This window comes from Danio rerio, chromosome 4, assembly GCF_049306965.1.
Source record: "Danio rerio strain Tuebingen ecotype United States chromosome 4, GRCz12tu, whole genome shotgun sequence".
NCBI classification, from domain to species: domain Eukaryota; kingdom Metazoa; phylum Chordata; class Actinopteri; order Cypriniformes; family Danionidae; genus Danio; species Danio rerio.
The window spans coordinates 880,001-900,622 of record NC_133179.1 but is presented as its reverse complement, the minus strand read 5'-3'; the positions used below and the strand labels follow the sequence as shown (position 1 = coordinate 900,622).

The 20,622-nt window shown below is 37.8% G+C and overlaps 2 protein-coding genes across 2 annotated transcripts in view; both read right to left on the bottom strand.

Moving 5' to 3' along the window:
* xpot (exportin, tRNA (nuclear export receptor for tRNAs)) overlaps window positions 1-20,622 on the bottom strand; it is a 98,836-nt gene that overhangs the window by 29,801 nt on the left and 48,413 nt on the right. The gene's annotated exons all lie outside the window — the stretch shown is intronic.
* pthlha (parathyroid hormone-like hormone a) overlaps window positions 15,943-20,622 on the bottom strand; it is a gene marked incomplete at its 5' end in the record, with an annotated part of 16,911 nt that continues 12,231 nt past the window's right edge. The window contains 2 exon segments of the mRNA NM_001024627.2: window positions 15,943-16,344; window positions 20,090-20,596. Of these exon segments, the coding sequence (NP_001019798.2) occupies window positions 20,113-20,596 (484 nt within the window). The 3' untranslated portion in view covers window positions 15,943-16,344; window positions 20,090-20,112.

Genomic DNA, 20,622 nt, shown 5'->3' with positions numbered 1-20,622 from the left:
CTCGGGAACCTTCAAAGAATTTATATCACATCTCAATTAAGACATAAATTCAGTGCAATCCACTCACCTCTATGCAAATCAAATATAGGGGATTATATTCATTGCACATGGTAGTGTCAGGTGATTCAGGCCTATCGGCACAGAATCGTAGCCCAAATAAACAACATTTTTGGTCTGGACATGGATATAGACGTTCTGTCCCTTCTCCTGGGTTTTAATTGCAAACTAATTAGGAACAAGTAAGAACAATGACTTTTCTGCCTGTTAACTTTTGCTGCCAGAAAGAACATTTAGATGTCATGGATCAATGATAAGCCCCCTTCCATGAAGGATGGCAGAGAGACTATCCCCCTGTAATACTTAACATGTCTCAGCCACTCCACAACTGATATCTGCACAATATAAACCTTGCTTTATGTGACATTTTGAAACTCGTAATGACATAATGTCTGTACAGACATTAATTCACATGTGTTTTCATCAAACTTCTCCCTCTTCCTGCCATATTGTATTATTTGTAGCATAATATCTTATGGCTTTGGCCATATGTATATTTTCGTATATGCAGTTATGTTTTGTGTCAGGCATTTTATGTTGTGTTTGTATTTTTGTTTTGTGAATGACTAAAAGGGAAAAAACTAATAAAACATGTTTAAAAAGAACTGAAAATTGAAAATAACGAAAAATAATAGAGATATTTGAGTAATAATAAAAATAAAATACTAATAAATATCCCAATCATTTCCCTTCTCTCGCATTACAAATCACTGCTGTTTAACAGATCTGTTGTGTTTATTTCTGTCCACTAGAGGACTCTGTTCACCAAACAATGACACACAAGTCGAATGATTTCTTAATGAACAGAACTGGATTTCATCCACTGTTTAATTTTGCTTGAATAGTAATATATCGTTAATTGAGCATTTATAGGTGTTCAGATCATTATTTCAGATCCAATATTTTAGATCTGAAACACACATTCAAGTATTCAGTTTAATTCCTTTACCCATGTCTGTAGATTTCAGTCATGAAAGTTGCTGAGTTTGAGTCATTGACATTTCTATTTTTCTTTTCGTCATTTCTACTTTAGCAGTAAAACTTCAAAGATACCCCAAGACAGATTATACAAGAACTTTTACATCAGACAGAACAACATTTTTGCAAAATATTAAGGCATTTATGTTTTAAGAGCATGTTGTACATTAAACACTGTTTTTTCTGATAGTCCTTGTAAGATGGAGATTAGTTAAAGCTTTATCTTTATCTCTCACAGGAGCTGTTTTGATGTCTACAGACTCAGTTGTGTGGGTTGCCAAATGTCCTGTATTGGCCTAGATGTCCGGTATTATTCAGAGCTCTTTTGATTTTTCCCCTTTTATAAACTGCTATGCAGATTGAACAACACAAAGTGTTCATCTTGACACTTGAGGATGATGCATCTCTATTGTCTACAGAAGAGTTTAGATGATACTTTCCTCTCAGATGTTCGCTGTATACCAGCACAAGCAGCAACCTGTGTCCTATAATCATACTATAAATATGGTGTTAAATATGGCTAAACGATACAATGCGAGTCCATGAAAGAGCTCAATAGCAAATGACATGACTGTACACCTGAAGAAAGTTGCAAATTATAAACTCAAGCACGAAAAATATGATTGTGAGGACACATAAGTGCGCTGTGTGGACACAAACAAACACTGCAAGCAGCACCCATACGCGATTAATTACACTATTTTGGGGAAAAAAAGGGTGGAGCTAAAATGCCTATGTGTTAGCATAACAGCAGATTCAATATGGCTGCTTCTCACTCAGGGCTGTTTATGCTAATGAGTGAGAGATGGTCACTAGTGGGTGGGGCTTTCTGTCTCTGATGACACATACAAAGGCACATGCAAATTTTGACTATTAAAAAATTATTAATACATTTTTACCATTAGAAGCTGGTTATATTTACACACCTTTGCTGCACAACTGTGTTTAAACACCTTATAAAGGTGTTTTTTTTTGCATAATAGGCTCTTTAAAACAGGGCCCTGCGAGCCAAAGTCCCTTTCTCTCAGTGTAAACCCGCACATGTTTATTTAAAGCAAAGCTTTTTCATGGAGGCCTGTGGAGCCGTGTTGAAAAGCAGTCGCTCACACTGCCTCACTTCTGCGCTGAAGAGCGTTGCATGCAGGTACAGAGGAAGGAAATCCTCTCAACCAATAATCCTGGGTAATTTCCACGGCTCTGCAGCTGCCGGCCAGCTAAACTATACAGATGTTTCCCACGATCCAGAGCCGATCGATTTCCCTCCTGGAGGCAGTAATTGTGTGATCCGACAACACAAAAACTGCAGTACAGACTCGAGTCATGCTTTCTTCTTCCTCTGAACAAACCGCAGCCACTGATAGTCCTCTGTGAATGTGAAAATCAGCCTTGGCTTTGCTCAGTAATTTGGTCAATTAAATAACACACACCGTCCCTGAAGACTCAAGAAAAACACGTCCTTTCTTTAACTCTGAAGAGCAGGAGGGCTTTCTCTCACATGTCAGACAATACCATAGTCAGTTGAATACATAGTGTTTTTGATCATAGTGTATTTGAACTGGAGCAGACAACAGATATTTTTAAATGTGTAAAATTAAAATGACTTCTGAGACTGAAGGTTACATTAAAAGATACACAAAAAGTTTTCGTTACAAAAACACTATAATTATAAAATACTATAGTAATTTATGGCCGATGCAATGTTTTTGAGCCATACTAAAATACTTGAACTAATCTGTTGTGATCATTCTACAGTTGCTATGGTAACACAAGAACTACACCAATTAATCTGTTGTGGTGATTCTACAGTTGCTATGGTAACACAAGAACTACACCAATTAATCTGTTGTGATGATTCTACAGTTGCTTTGGTAACACAGCAACTACAGTAATTAATCTGTTGTGGTGATTCCACAGTTGCTATGGTAACAAAAATTACTCCAATTAATCTGTTGAGGTGACTACAGTTGCTATGGTAACTTAACAATTACAGCAATTAATGTGTTGTGGTGATTCCACAGTTGCTATGGTAACAACAACTACAGTAATTAATCTGTTGTGGTGATTCCACAGTTGCTATGGTAACAACAATTACGCCAATTAATCTGTTGTGGTGACTCTACAGTTGCAATGGTAACTTAACAATTACAGCAATTAATGTGTTGTGGTGATTCCACAGTTGCTATGGTAATACGACAACTACAGCAGTTAATCTGTTGTGGTGATTCTACAGTTGGTATGGTAACAGCAATACACCAATTAATCTTTTGTGGTGATTCCACAGTTGCAATGGTAACTCAACAACTACAGCTATTGTTCTGATGTGAGGATTCTACAGTTGCTATGGAAACATGACAACTACAATAATTACTTTTGGTGATTAAACAGTTGCTATGGTAACTCAACAACTACAGCAATAATCCTTTGTTGTGATTCTACAGTTGCTATAGTAACATGACAGCTACACCAATTAATCTGTTTTTGGTGATTCTACAGTTGCTATGGTAACACAACTACAGTACTATAAACAGATGGCCCAATTCTGTAGTTTTCTATGGAGTATATTAAGCTAGAACACACCACAGTTTACTGTAGTGAAATGTAAAATATACTAGTTAATACTACAGAGTGCTGCGGTATTCATTAGGAAAAAGTTGTAAATACTATAAGTACAATACACTTTACTGTAGTACGGTAATCAAAACACTATTTACTCCAGTATTTCTTTCATTTTAGAAGATCAAAGAAGTGCTCAGACCTTCCAGCATGACGTGTGGGCTGTGTTCCTGCAGGCTGATTGTGTTTTACAGGTGCTGTAGGATCATTTCTCCACAGAAGTCCTGCCAGTGTGTGTGTCGTCTCCCAGTCGCTGTCACAACAGCTGATTATTCGTCTGCAACACTTTGAAATGTTTGAGTTTTAGTGCATTCAGTCACTCTGAACATTTGCGCAGTGGATTGTGTTTCTGAGTGGGTGGAAAAGGGCTTTGGGACGGGTTTTCAGGACACTGATTTTCCAGCATGGCCGCATTTCACTGCTTTTTTGGCTCCTGGTGCATCAAAAGGCGCCGAATTACCCGCCAACTACAAAGTACTTGAATCTGGCAGATGATGTCACAGCTACCGACTGTTTTTGCTGAAATCGATCTGTCTTGGAGAACACTTTAAGGGTCAGCCAGCAATACACCTTTTCTTCCACTGACCTCCATTCACACACACACACAAATGCAGAAGTGTTTGGCATTCTGCTGTGTTAATGTTTCAATTTTGGTGAACTTTTGACCAGTAAAAAGACTTTATTGCAAGACTTAACTGAAGTAAAACATGCTGATATTTAAGGCACAGTTTGCACAAAAAGTTTACTATTTTTTTAATTGCATTGTTTTTTTTCTCACTATTTACAGGCCCATAGCCAGGGGGGTTTCGGGTGGTTTGAAAGACTCACCCCTCAATGACAAAGGTCTGGAATTTGTCCCATTCATGAGCTCATTTGTCATATTTTGACTTTAATGCCATCATAAATACTGAAATTAATTCATTGAAAAAGGCTTTAGGACCAAGCAAAATCTGTATTAAAATGAATTTGAAAAGTAATTTGGCTATTTTTGTTATCCATGAATTTCCAATTAAATCAAATGTACTTTTTTACAAGAGAGGCTAGAAAATGGTGAGGCTCTTTTAATATTATTATTATGTTTTAATTTTTTATTATTCAAATAGCCAAATTCTGACTGAGGACAGTTCAATGTTCTGGCCAGTTTTAGGCTAAGGCTACAATCGGCTACAGTTTTCGATTTAAAATATTAACAGATTCCTATTTTTTTCTAATCATTTATATATATATTTTTCATTTTAAAAACAAGTATTTATATATTTTTCTTTATTCTAAATCTTTAGGAAATATTTTGGTATATTAACTGTTATTTTATTTATGTTATTTTTATTATGATGACAATCTAACAAGCTAATCCAGCTTAAAATAGTGCATAAAATGTCACAAAAATTCAGTATTTAAATCGCATACATTGTAAATGAGGTGAATAACTGCAAAAAGGTCCACATTGCAAGAAAAGAACCTCCGCTTATACCAGGCTGGCTACGGGGCTGATTTACTCTCAAATGGTGCCAAACCTTTATGGGTTTTCTTTATTCTCTTGGACACAAAATAAGATATTTTGAAGAATGTTAGGAAACAGTAGCCATTGACATTCATAGATTATCTATGAAAGTCAATGGTAACCGGTTTCCGAGATTTTTCAAAATAAAATCATCTTTTGTGTTCATTACAATAAAGAATTCAGAAATGAGTAAATGATGACTGTACATGGTGAACTATTAAACTATTATAGATAAGACTGTTATTACTGCATTGTTTTAGCTCCTGGTGCATAAAAAAGCTGCCAAAGTTTGATAAGCGTCTGACAAAGTTAGGTGTTTGACTAATAAAAAAACCTTCCTTGTATGACCTCTTAACTGAAGATAAAAATAAGGCACAGATCACCCAAAAATGCACATTTACTCACAATGTATTCTCACCCAAACCTTTATGGGTTTTCTTTATTCTGTAGAATGATTAAAAGATATTTTGAAGAATATTACAAACCAGTAACCATTGACATGCATAGCCAAACAAACACTATGGAACTCAATGGCTACCGGTCTCCAAGATTATTATTATGATGTTTATTTCAGTTTTGTTTTTTAGGTCAGGAGTGATTATATAAGCATTTCACTGCATATTGTACTGTGTGTGTGAGATATGGGAAATTCAGCATTTTTAAAGGGCGTCCAAATGTTTTCACATGCAAAATTTCCCACCAAAAAGCAAATATCAGAGGAACAGTTTATTCAAAAATGTTTACTATTTTTTCAATTTAATTACATTTACTCACTATTTACTCTCTCTCAAGTGTTGCCAAACCTTTAAGGGTTTTCTTTATTCTGTTGGACTCAAACTAAGATATTTTAAAGAATGTTACAAACCAGTAACCACTGACATGCATAGAATAATAAATACTATGGAAGGGAATGGTTACCAATAATGGTTTCCAAAATCTAAAAAAAAATCTATTGTGTTTATTACACACTCAAAAATAAACGTACGCAAGCCGTCACAGGGGTGGTACCTTTTCAAAAGGTACACATTTGTACTTAATGGGTCCATAATAGTACCTCAAATGTATATATTAGTAGTAGTAGTAGTATAACACTTTTGTACTTTTTAAGTATTATTATGTACCCTTGAGGTACTAATATGTACCTTGGGGTACAAATTTGTACTTTTTGAAAAGGTACCACCCAAGTGACAGCATGCGTACCATTATTTCTGAGAGTGTAGAAGAGAAAGAAACATGTTTGACAAGTAAAGGATGAGTAAAGGATGACACAATTTCATTATTGGGTGATCTATTCCTTTAAAGAATTGAGATAACATTGTTATTATTATTTTTTAGGCTTCTAATGCATCAAAAGGCGCTGAAGTTTGGTGAACTTTTGACAAAGTTTGGCGTTTGACTAATAAAACCCTCATTGCGTGACCTCTTAACTGAAGTTAAAATATTGAGGCACAGTCCACCTAAAAATGAAAATATACTTACTATTAACTTTCACCAAGTGGTGCCAAATATCAATGGGGTTTATTTATACAGCGGAACACAAAATAAGATATTTTGAAGAATGTGGTAACCATTGACATGCATAGAAGACAAATACTTTGGAAGCCAATGGTTACAGGTTTCCAAGATTATTATTATGATATTTTTTCGTTTTGTTTTTTTAGGTCATGAGTGATTATATAAGCATTTCACTGCATATCATCTTTTGTTTGTGATATAAAAACTATTTTATTGAGACTTAAACTGATTTAAGATCAGATAACTTTTAATGTCCTGATATGGGAAATTCAGCATTTCACCAAAAAGCAAATTTTAAAGGAACAGTTTATGCAAAAATGCGTTTTTTTTTCAGTTTTATCATTTTTACTCACTATTTACTCTCTCTCAAGTGTTGCCCAACTTTTTTGGGTTTTCTTCATTCTGTTGGACTCAAAATAAGATAATCTATTGTGCTCTTTAGAAGAGAAAGAAACATGTTTGACAAGTAAAGGATGAGAAAATAATAACACAATTTAATTTTTTGGTGATCTATTCCTTTAAATAATTGAGATAACATTGTTATTAGTTCCTTTTTGGTTTCTAGAGCATCAAAAGGCGCTGAACTTTTGACAAAGTTTGGCGTTTGACTAATAAAAAAACTTCTTTGCATGACCTCTTAACTGAAGATAAAATATTGAGGCACAGTTCAACCAAAAATTAAAATATACTCATTATTAACTCTCAGCCAAGACTTATGGGTTTTCTTTACTCAGTTGGACTCAAAATAAGATATTTTGAAGAATGTTACAAACCGGTAACCATTGACATGCATAGAATAACAAATACTTAACTTGTTACCGATTTCTAAGATTATTATTACAGTATATATTTTTAGTTTTGTTTTTAAGGTCATGAGTGGTTGAATAAGCATTTCACTGCATATCGTAGTGTGTGTGTGTGACAAATAAAACAAAATTTGAATGTACGATCAGATCATTTGTAACGTCCTGATATGGAAATTTCAGCATTTTGTAGGGTGTCCAAACTTTTTCACATGACCATATGTATATGCTCCAAGAAGGAAAATCTGTCAGTATGTTATCCTGAAATGATCCCAAAATGAGTAAATAGTTCTTGTAGGCTGTAAAAGTGGTGTGAGATGATGAGAGCTGGAAAGTGGGAAAAAGCTGCGAGTGCCAGCAGTAGCGGAGCAGCGCTATATCCTGATCTCAGCCTTCATTACTGCTGTACACTGCTTCTGTGACTTTCATCAAAGGCAAACAAATAAATGTCAGAGAAACTGAATTAATTCCCAGCATGCCGAGTGCCAAAGACCCCCCTCTGGCATGGAAAAGTTGAATGAGTTTGGGTGTCTTGGAGAGAGAGAAAGAGAGAGAGAGCAATGCTAATTTATATACTTCACTGGTCATAAGCAGACCCACACAGAATCTGTACGTGCACATTTTTGAGCCCCTCATTAAGTCTATTTATTTACTCTTCTAAATGTGTGTAAAGTGTGTGTCTTTTAGCTCTATGGCTCCTCGGCTATGGAACTCGCTTCCCCTCTAAGGAGCAGTGATAATCTCGTCTAAAGACTCTTCTTTTCAAGCAGGCTTTCCTTTAACATTTTTTATCATGTTATTTATCATGCTATTTCATATTTGTGACGTGTGTTTATACTTGTTTGGTCAAGACTTGTTTGGCAAAGTTTTATTAATTGTTTGAATTTGTTTTAGCATGGCTGTTGATGCTTATTGTAAGGCCACATTGGGTATCTAGAAAGGCGCCATTTACAAACAAAATCAATGATTATAATTCTTATTATAAATATAGATTCATCCATTTTTCATATTAATTGATGTAATATTATTAACTAATGTTTACGTGATTTCTTTACAATGCAGTTTGTAAGGTTTTGTATTTTCTGAGATATACTATATGAGGGCATTGCTTTGTTTACCAAACTAATTGGATTTGCATGGTTTTTATTTGCGTGTTTGGAGTTTTTTTTATTTATTTACTATTACTGTCAAAGTTGTTCTGCATACATCTGCAGATTGTTTTTCATATCCTACAAAATTCTGCAAAGAAATAGAAAAACAGGTCTGCAGACTATAGGCCTGATCATGACTTGAGGAAAAATATTATTATAATAATTATAAATTAATAATATCAATATCATAAAAAGCTATTAATCTTGATTAATCATTGACCAGTATATATATATATGACAAAAATATATATGATGATAAAATAACATTTCACTAGATCTTTTTCAAGACACTTCTATACAGCTTAAAGTGTCATTTAAAGGCTTAACTAGGTTAATTAGGGTAAAGTTAGGGTAATTAGGCAAGTCATTGTATACCGATGGTTTGTTCTGTAGACTATCGAAAAAGTATATAGCTTAATACATATAAATAATAAATATAAAATATAAATAAAATACATTTTCTCGGTTTTGAAAAATAATAATTTTGTATAGTATATAGAAAACTACAGTATTGGATCATTTGTTTATATTACTGGATTATATAGTAGTGTATTACAGTATATTACTATAGTCCAGTATATTACTGTAGAATCTCCACATCAGATCAATTGAATTACTGTATACTGGGTAAAATCCCCACAGTGTTTGTTATATGACTAGTACTCTTCAGGGTTAGCATGAATGAGCTCCTACACACTTGTTCAAACTACTTATTTAAAACGAGCTGAAACCAAACTGTTCTGGTAATTTTGGGGGGAAAACTTAATTATTTGATGTTCAATCTACTTAAATTGGTTACAGTAATAAATTTGTGCTGGGACAACAATAATTAATTGTGTGCAACCTTGCATTTTTTGCAGTGTATAGTGTCCTTCAGATGTATCCTGCAGAGTAATCAAGCTGAAGTTCATCAGTTGACATGTTTAATGCAGTTACTTGTAACGGACAATAGGAATGATGTCTTCTTAATCAACAACATCCTTATGCTGGGAAAATTCTACATGCACAAATCGAAATATCTTAAGGTGAAACCAATGCCTTTTTATAATGAGATTCTATGTAAATGCCCTTAAGATAATGAGCAATCAATCTTCTGTCTTTGATAGAAAAGTACAAATTACAGGAGAGCCACAGCCCTTTCATTTCGTTCATTATATTTAGTTATCTATTATTTTACTTGTTTTTATGTAATGTTATTATTTAAATAAGTAACTTGTTCCTTGTTTGCACCTGTTTATTTAAAGATGTAATTTAAAGATGTACTGATGATGCCAAGTTGTTGTACACTAAAAGGCCTGTCACAATAACCAATATATGGACACAAGACATGGACATGAGCTCGATCATTTATGGTGATGCAATACATATCACCCACACATAAACACCAATTCCAGCAACATTTGAGCTGATTGTGCATCACCTCTGTCTCTATTGGAGCTCTCAGTGTCAGTATGGCTAATAAAACACTGTATAGTATTTACTATAAACGACTATAGTATATTTTCATGTGGGTGTCTGATGAATAGATCTGGCAGATAGCACAGCCTCTGTTACTCTTCACCCTGCACTTTTCTATTAACATTGATTAATGTTTATTCAGGATATGCACTTTCACATTCTGATTATTAAATAGTTTAAAGGACTATAATTATATTGAATATTCTTCAGAATGAAATATGACGTGTATTTTGGAAGAGTGCACTTGCCTTGTGCTGATAATATATTGTCATTCTGGCATTATGTAATGCTGTGTGGCATAAAATGGTCCTAAAATGTCAGTAATATTGATTATCGCAATACATCTTGGTGGAATATATCATACAACAAATAATAGATATCATGACAGGCCTATACATGACTATTTTTTCAATAAAATAATAATAAAAGTGTTTGTAGCAGTTAGCTGGAGAACAGCATCTGGTTTGTTGGTGCAGATGTGGAGAAACTCTCTATCGCCCTCTTGAGTGCTGAGCTCTGCTGCCACCACAGAAGCTCAGTAACACACATTAAAGCGCCTGTAACTCCACTGCCAAGTGTCCGCGTGCTCCCAGAAACTGTTTTTGGCTTTAATCAGGAATTTGTATTTCCACACAAGACTTCTGACAACTTTAGTTCCACATTGAAAATCAGTGGACTCTAATGCTGGCCATTCATTACAGCCTGATTCACAGAGGCTTTTTCCACACATTTTTGACTCGGACTTCCATGTGGATTTTTTTTATCTCTGTCTGCAATGAGAAATTCAACTAAATTATTTTTATTTCTCTATCGCTTTTACAATGTCGATTGTGTCAGAGCAGCTGAACACAGAAGTTCTAGATTGAAACTGCTTCAGTCCGGTTTTCAGAGTTAGAGTTCAGTTTAGACCAACATCAGAACTAAAGTGTGTTGTCGCATGAAAAAATGTGAGCCAAAATGAATGATGATCATAAGGTAGTTGAGATTCATTCATTCATTTTCCTTCAGCTTAGTCCCTGATCTCTCAGAGGTCGCCACAGTGGAATGAACCGCCGACTCATCCAGCATACATTTTAAGCGTTTTCGTGTGGCAGTGTAGACGGTGAAATGGAGGCTTTGGATAACGATGATGCATTTTACACACATTTTAGTGACTGATTGAGCTAGCGCAGACGTTTTGCAGCTTCATTAAAGATGAATGTGAGTGTGTACCAAGTGTGCCGCAAGCCTGCGTTTGAGTGAAGGTTTCGGCCGTTAGATCGCCCCCTGGGGGCTGGCTGCAGTACAAGTCATAAAGCCCGCCTCCTCCGTGTTAATGAAGGAGACTTGAGCCCAAATAAAAAAAATTATTACACTTGCAATAAAATGTTCCGAAAGATGGTTCTGGTCGATTAAGGCACTGATTATTGTGCTGAAATAGGTGCAGATCTTCATTTTTGTAAACAGTTTGTTTTTAGCAGTAATTTAATGCTGGGCGTGTCATCGTGATTGACAGCTGTGACTGACAGTTTCTCAAAGCAGCGCGTCTGAGCTTCGGCAGGAGACTGAAGTAGACTGAAATGTTATTATTCGATTTCTGTGTTATTTTACCATGACAAAATGAGTTCAGCAGTAAACTATAGTTTCTGACATACATGATCCTGGTGGAACACTGTTTATTCGCTAAGTTCAGGGCTTTTTTCGGGCTTTATTAGTTTGCTGATACACGCCTAGCCACCCAAATAGCAAAACACAGTTCCAGCTAGATTCTCGCCTGCCGGAGACTTATCTCTTAGAGCTCAGACTGACTACCTCTGCTGGACCTACTCCGGATGCCTGGACTCACTACCCAATTCCAGCCCGAGTCAATCGAGCCAGATGCGGCGGCCCCGTGTACATGCCCCGTATCACCTCTCGTCAGTGCACAGGGATAGTTACTGGAGCTGTTGTTCAGATCAGACCACGGTCACACATTTACCAACACAGGCTCATTCTGAAAATGTAGTCCCGTGGATGTTTCGTGAATTATGTAGCTGGAGGTACGTATGGTTGCATTTCATTTTTAAGCGAACGCTACGGGGCGGTGTGACTGTGGAGGGCTTTCCCACTGCAACCAGTTTGTCTCGTTAGCTCGTCTTGTACATCGGTGGACTTGAGATGCAGAGAGGAGTTGACCACGATGATGATGACGATGAGGTTCGAGTTCGGGGAAGAGCGGTTCCAGAAATCAGGTAAGACAAAAACAGAATCCAAAAAATAACTGAGAGAACAACAGGGTGAGAATGTGGTAAACTTCTTTTTCTGGACGGCTTTTGTAAACTGTTGGGTTTAGGGAAGTAAGCGGGCAGGTCAATCGGTAAATGTGGTTGGGTTTAGGGAAGGAGGAGGGTGAGCCAGTCGATTGGATTGGTCGGCTGGCCACTGGTGGATTTACGCGAGAAGATCAGGCGCAAACGGCTCTCGTTAGAGTAATATGAGATACAAAAAAGCGCACAGCGGCCTCTCGCGGACGTGCGAAAACAACTGTAAGAATACGTACCTCCCGGGACGTATTTCGCAGTCTCCAGAAATGTCCATGGGACTACATTTTCAGAATGAGCCTGGGTTGACATTTACTTTTTTAAAGAGACAGAAAGTAAATAAACAGCAGCGGACACGAGCAGGTAAAAGCGTCTTATGTCTGTGCATGTGCAGTAGATGAACGACGATGATCGATTTCAGTTCTTTTACTGTGGATGATAGAAAGAATTGTAAATGATCAAGTGGACATGGAGTGTTTTCAATTTATCTGCAATACAGACGCAGCCTGAACCTGCATGAGGATCAGCTACACTCACTATCAGGAGACACATTCACTATCCTGAGCGCTGCTTTCTGACCTGCACACACAATCTGTCAGAGCTGTGAGACGTGCATTCAGAATTACAGCAGACAAGTCCCAAAATCAAGATGTGGACTTCAAATTACAAGTAAATATTAAGAAATGAGAGACATGAACTCAACAAAAAAAAAAAGAAAAAAAAAGAAAAAGTCTAAATAGTCGATTGTAAACAAAATATTCTGAATTTAATGTAAACTCGGAATTAAAGTAAAAGTGAGAAATCTGAGAACAAAGTCAGAACTCAGAACTTTTTTGTTACACATTTTTAAGGAAGCAGAACAATCTTTGAACCCACACACACACACACACACACACACATAAACACACACACACACACACACACACACACACACACACACACACACACACACACACACACACACACAGGAGTCAGACTCTGCAGGAAATGGTCAGATGTTTAATTCATTCAGTACAGGGTTATTTTTTTTTCTCTCAGTGCAAAACAACAAGAGTTCTTGTACAGCATGTGCTGGTGTGTGTGTGTGTGTGTGTGTGTGTGTGGGCTGATGTGTGGTGAAGCTGAAGCTGAAGGAGATCCTCTTTTTGAAGATGATGAAGATGATGATGAAGATCAGCAGCAAACAGAACACAAATAAACACCATGACAACAGTTCTGCCTCAAACCCCAGTGAGCAGCGTCTGCACCCCAAACACTGACAGCAGAGCGAAAACTGACAACTGTGGGGTCGTTCTGCATCAGATATATTCACAATAGACGCCTCTCTTACTTTTGTACTTTTATTCTCATTAAATATTCTGACCTATATTGAAGATTTGTATATTTAAATTGCGTTCATTTGGAGCGCATAAAATTAACAACAGCAACAACAAAGTGTTCGATTCAAATCTTTTATTTATATTAAACTGAATTTCACTGAATCTTGATGTCCAGCAGTTGGGTTTGTCTATATATGACCCAACATTGGCTTACAACAACCCAACCCAACACTTGTTTAGAGTGTACCACTAATAAACACTGAGCTTTTTATAACCAATCCTCATGCTTTTACATTTATCAATAATTCAATTTGAGACACTAATATTCCCTGTTTTAACAACATTCATGCACTAATTTATTAATGTCTTTTAATTACGCTATCCTGATCTCACAAAGTAGAACATGATCCTAGATGAACATCGATATTGAACAGCTTTCCAATCAGCCAATCAGAATTTATGAGATATGTTTACCGTTTAGGTTAATGCACATGAGTGTTATCCAAATATTCTTCCCCTTTGATTTGGGCAGTAATCTACAGTTAAGTGAAGTTTAGTTTTAAACCAATTTCGAGAGGAGCATGTGCTCATGATTGACCCAGCTGGTCCACCTTAGCTAATCATGATCCTCCAATCAAAGGATCTCAAGTCACTATATATATAAACATCCTCATTTCGTCTCTACAACTATCTTCGTCTGGAAGAACCCCTCACCCCTCCCCTTCTTCCACCTTTATCCAGAATGGGCGGCACGGTGGCCCAGGGACTAGCACTGCTGCCTCACAGCAATCCCAATGGCGTTGGGTCCTTGCTGAGCCATCTGGTATTTCTGTGTGGAGTTTGCATTTTCTCTTCGTGTCTGCGTGGGTTTCCCGGTTTCCTCCCACCATCCAAATGTGCTCTATATTATAGATAAAATAAGCCTAAATCTTTTTTCTAATGTCATACTCTCAGGACGTTCGCCTTGGTCTCAGCAGCAGGGGAGTTTGAGATTGACCTGAGCTCGATCTCCCCTCGCCCTGCGAAAGGGGGGAGCTCTGGGCTCGAGGATACCTTGAGGTCAGGGCTCTCTCCCGGGACAGCATCCCAAACAAGCTATGTATAAATCATGAGCTAAGTGTGAACTCTTGAAAGTTGGGTTTAGGGGTAGAGAACAGGTTATGTTTTCCAACAAAAATGATGTTCCAGGATCAACATGTTAATTCAGAATCGCATCGTACCTGGAAAAATCATGACGTGCTTAAAATAATCCACTTTTAAACACTTTATTCAAATTGTACACACTTTAAAATTCAGGGTTGTTTAAGACAAAGTTGGGTCAAATGTGAATGCATTTTTAACCCAATACTTGTAGATTTTTTATTTTTTGTTTGCATTTGACTCAACATTGGGTTTCATTGGGTTTTCAAAAAATCAACAAGTATTGGGTTAAAAATGCATCATTTAAATGAGATTTTTTTCTGAAAATATTGATCAAATTTAAAATATTAATCAAATCAAAAGGGATTGTCTATATTTGACCCAATATTGGGTAAAAAACAACAACAACCCTGCATTTTAAAGAGAGTAACAAAATTTAATAAATTAATTATTTAAATAAATCCAAACACATAAAAATGTGTAAGTAAACAATACCACAACCCTGAATGCAGACATGAGAGTTTTTGCTTCATATTTGATTTTAGGCTTTTAATTATGGTTTAAAAAAATTCATTCATTCATTTTCTTTCGGCTTAGTCCCTTATTTATCTGGGGTCACCACAGCGGAATGAACCGCCAACTTATCCAGCATATGTCTTACACAGCTGACACCCTTCCAGCTGCAACCCAGTACTGGGAAACACCCAAACACACTCATTCACACACACACACACACACACTCATACAATACGGACAATTTAGTTGATCAGTTCCCCTATAGCGCATGTGTTTGGACTGTGGGGCAAACCGGAGCAAACCCATGCCAACACGGGGAGAACATGCAAACTCCACACAGAAATGCCAACTGACTAGGAGGTTTAAACAAATGCTGAAAATGCTGATATAAATAAAAATGATCAGATTTAATATATTTTGTTTGTAAAAACTTGAATCTACATAGACGCACATTTTACACACAGCTCAAATATTAGGGCCTGAATATGACCCATTTCTACAACGCGGACCCTCAATAGTGAACATCTCTCACTCTGATGCTGCCTAGATAGGGAGCTCACTAGGGTTTGTGACAGAAACACAGATGTGAAAGCTGATAAACAAACACCAGGGTGACTCTGTAGTCTTCTTCATTCAACTCAACCACAAAACACGTCCATTAAACAACATGACTTGTTATATATTTCTAGATTTATATATCTAAAGTGCATTATAGTACAAAAATATAGAAGGTCAGCAGCACCTTGATACCTTTACAAAATAAATACACCATTCAAACAAAATAAATTACAGGAATTCTGACACCGTAATAGAGGCATAGTCCTAAAATAAAAGGATAAAAAGGAAAAAATAAAGCAAAGTATTCACAAGGATCCAAATCTGTGGCTCCGCAGAGCTGAAATAATGCAGTATCGATATTTGTCTTTGTCACTTTGAGATTATTTACAGGCAATAAATATTTTCCTCTCACTTTTACAGTGGACGTGAGCATTTAGGCGTCCAAGTCCTCACGATCTGAAAGACAAGAAGGAAAAATCACTTTAAAATCATCAGAATTACTCATTTATATATATATTATTTATATTATATTATATTATTGTATTTAATGTACAGTATGTGTGTGTATTTAGGTATACAGAAGTTTACATACACTCTAAAAAAGGAACATAACCATTTTAAAAAAATGTCTGATGGTAAATCATAATAAACCTTTACTATTTTAGGTCCGTTAGGATTACCTAAATGATTTACATTTGCTAAACAAAATAAATTATATGTGCAACATATTTTCTAAATATTGCAAAAATATCCATTTACATATGTTTTTTTTAACTGTTGTAATTACAAATATGTATATATATGTTCAAATACATTGGCTTTAACTGTATATTACAAACACACTGTACTTGAAATAAATATATGTATGTGATTTGAAGATGTGTAGTTGTACCGTCCTCATAGTCTGACTGTGTTTTAGGGGCGTGACTGTATGTGATTTGCATATGTTTGTAATAGTCATACCGTCCTCATAGTCTGACTGTGTTTTAGGGGCGTGACTGTATGTGATTTGCATATGTTTGTAATAGTCATACCGTCCTCATAGTCTGACTGTGTTTTAGGGGCGTGGCTGTAAGTGATTTGCATATGTTTGTAATAGTCATACCGTCCTGATAGTCTGACTGTGTTTTAGGGGCGTGGCTGTATGTGATTTGCATATGTTTGTAATAGTCATACCGTCGTCTGAGTCTGACAGTGTTTTAGGGGTGTGGCTGTATGTGATTTGCATATGTTTGTAATAGTCATACCGTCCTCATAGTCTGACTGTGTTTTAGGGGCGTGGCTGTAAGTGATTTGCATATGTTTGTAATAGTCATACCGTCCTGATAGTCTGACTGTGTTTTAGGGGCGTGGCTGTATGTGATTTGCATATGTTTGTAATAGTCATACCGTCGTCTGAGTCTGACAGTGTTTTAGGGGTGTGGCTGTATGTGATTTGCATATGTTTGTAATAGTCATACTGTCGTCTGAGTCTGACTGTTTTAGGGGCGTGGCTGTATGAGATTTGCATACGTTTGTAATAGTCATACTGTCGTCTGAGTCTGACTGTTTTAGGGGCGTGGCTGTATGTGATTTGCATATGTTTGTAATAGTCATACCGTCGTCAGAGTCTGACAGTGTTTTAGGGGCGTGGCTGTATGTGATTTGCATATGTAATAGTCATACCGTCGTCAGAGTCTGACAGTGTTTTAGGGGCGTGGCTGTATGTGATTTGCATATGTAATAGTCATACCGTCGTCAGAGTCTGACAGTGTTTTAGGGGCGTGGCTATATGTGATTTGCATATGTTTGTAATAGTCATACCGTCGTCAGAGTCTGACAGTGTTTTAGGGGCGTGGCTGTATGTGATTTGCATATGTTTGTCATAGTCATACCGTCGTCTGAGTGTGACAGTGTTTTAGGGGCGTGGCTGTATGTGATTTGCATATGTTTGTAATAGTCATACTGTCGTCTGAGTCTGACTGTTTTAGGGGCATGGCTGTATGTGATTTGCATATGTTTGTAATAGTCATACCGTCGTCAGAGTCTGACAGTGTTTTAGGGGCGTGGCTGTATGTGATTTGCATATGTTTGTAATAGTCATACCGTCGTCAGAGTCTGACAGTGTTTTAGGGGCGTGGCTGTAAGTGATTTGCATATGTTTGTAATAGTCATACCGTCGTCTGAGTCTGACAGTGTTTTAGGGGCGTGGCTGTAAGTGATTTGCATATGTTTGTAATAGTCATACTGTCGTCTGAGTCTGACAGTGTTTTAGGGGCGTGGCTGTATGTGATTTGCATATGTTTGTAATAGTCATACCGTCGTCAGAGTCTGACAGTGTTTTAGGGGCGTGGCTGTAAGTGATTTGCATATGTTTGTAATAGTCATACCGTCGTCAGAGTCTGACAGTGTTTTAGGGGTGTGGCTGTATGTGATTTGCATATGTATGTAATAGTCATACCGTCGTCAGAGTCTGACAGTGTTTTAGGGGCGTGGCTGTATGTGATTTGCATATGTATGTAATAGTCATACCGTCGTCAAAGTCTGACAGTGTTTTAGGGGCGTGGCTGTATGTGATTTGCATATGTTTGTAATAGGCATACCGTCATCAGAGTCAGACAGTGTTTTAGGGGCATGGCTGTATGTGATTTGCATATGTTTGTAATAGTCATACCGTCGTCAGAGTCTGACAGTGTTTTAGGGGCGTGACTGTATGTGATTTGCATATGTTTGTAATAGTCATACCGTCCTCATAGTCTGACTGTGTTTTAGGGGCGTGGCTGTAAGTGATTTGCATATGTTTGTAATAGTCATACCGTCCTGATAGTCTGACTGTGTTTTAGGGGCGTGGCTGTATGTGATTTGCATATGTTTGTAATAGTCATACCGTCGTCTGAGTCTGACAGTGTTTTAGGGGTGTGGCTGTATGTGATTTGCATATGTTTGTAATAGTCATACTGTCGTCTGAGTCTGACTGTTTTAGGGGCGTGGCTGTATGAGATTTGCATACGTTTGTAATAGTCATACTGTCGTCTGAGTCTGACTGTTTTAGGGGCGTGGCTGTATGTGATTTGCATATGTTTGTAATAGTCATACCGTCGTCAGAGTCTGACAGTGTTTTAGGGGCGTGGCTGTATGTGATTTGCATATGTAATAGTCATACCGTCGTCAGAGTCTGACAGTGTTTTAGGGGCGTGGCTGTATGTGATTTGCATATGTAATAGTCATACCGTCGTCAGAGTCTGACAGTGTTTTAGGGGCGTGGCTATATGTGATTTGCATATGTTTGTAATAGTCATACCGTCGTCAGAGTCTGACAGTGTTTTAGGGGCGTGGCTGTATGTGATTTGCATATGTTTGTCATAGTCATACCGTCGTCTGAGTGTGACAGTGTTTTAGGGGCGTGGCTGTATGTGATTTGCATATGTTTGTAATAGTCATACTGTCGTCTGAGTCTGACTGTTTTAGGGGCATGGCTGTATGTGATTTGCATATGTTTGTAATAGTCATACCGTCGTCAGAGTCTGACAGTGTTTTAGGGGCGTGGCTGTATGTGATTTGCATATGTTTGTAATAGTCATACCGTCGTCAGAGTCTGACAGTGTTTTAGGGGCGTGGCTGTAAGTGATTTGCATATGTTTGTAATAGTCATACCGTCGTCTGAGTCTGACAGTGTTTTAGGGGCGTGGCTGTAAGTGATTTGCATATGTTTGTAATAGTCATACTGTCGTCTGAGTCTGACAGTGTTTTAGGGGCGTGGCTGTATGTGATTTGCATATGTTTGTAATAGTCATACCGTCGTCAGAGTCTGACAGTGTTTTAGGGGCGTGGCTGTAAGTGATTTGCATATGTTTGTAATAGTCATACCGTCGTCAGAGTCTGACAGTGTTTTAGGGGTGTGGCTGTATGTGATTTGCATATGTATGTAATAGTCATACCGTCGTCAGAGTCTGACAGTGTTTTAGGGGCGTGGCTGTATGTGATTTGCATATGTATGTAATAGTCATACCGTCGTCAAAGTCTGACAGTGTTTTAGGGGCGTGGCTGTATGTGATTTGCATATGTTTGTAATAGGCATACCGTCATCAGAGTCAGACAGTGTTTTAGGGGCATGGCTGTATGTGATTTGCATATGTTTGTAATAGTCATACCGTCGTCAGAGTCTGACAGTGTTTTAGGGGCGTGGCTGTATGTGATTTGCATATGTTTGTAATAGTCATACCGTCGTCAGAGTCTGACAGTGTTTTAGCAGCTGTACGGCTGCAGATGGACGCCGCTGCTGAACTCCTGCAGTGATCGAGCTCTTCTCTTCCTCTTTTCTCCTTCTCTCCTCTTCCCCGTGCGGCTCTTCTTCTTCCTCCGGATGCCCTTCATCATGTTGTCCTTGTAGTTCTGGGATTTGTGGGTCTCCTGCGGGAGGTTTGTGCCCTCCTCATCTTCCAGCCCAAAGCCTATAGGCAGGTTTTTGGTGCCGCCGGCGGGTTTGGGGTGGGCGGTACCTGCTCCAGTGGACACGCCTACTCCTGCAGGCAGTGTGATGGAGACTCCAGCCCCGACCCCGCCCCCTGCACCACTGCTGATGCTGACTCCGCCCCTGGGCTGCTGCGCCTCCCGGATCTCTGCGGTGTGCACTTCATGCAGGAGCTCCTGCAGCCACATGCGCCGCTTAAAATCCTGCAGCGTTCGGCCTTTATCATGCATCAGCTGAGCGTGGGTCACTGAACGCTTCCTGCACACACAGAGAGAGAAAACTGC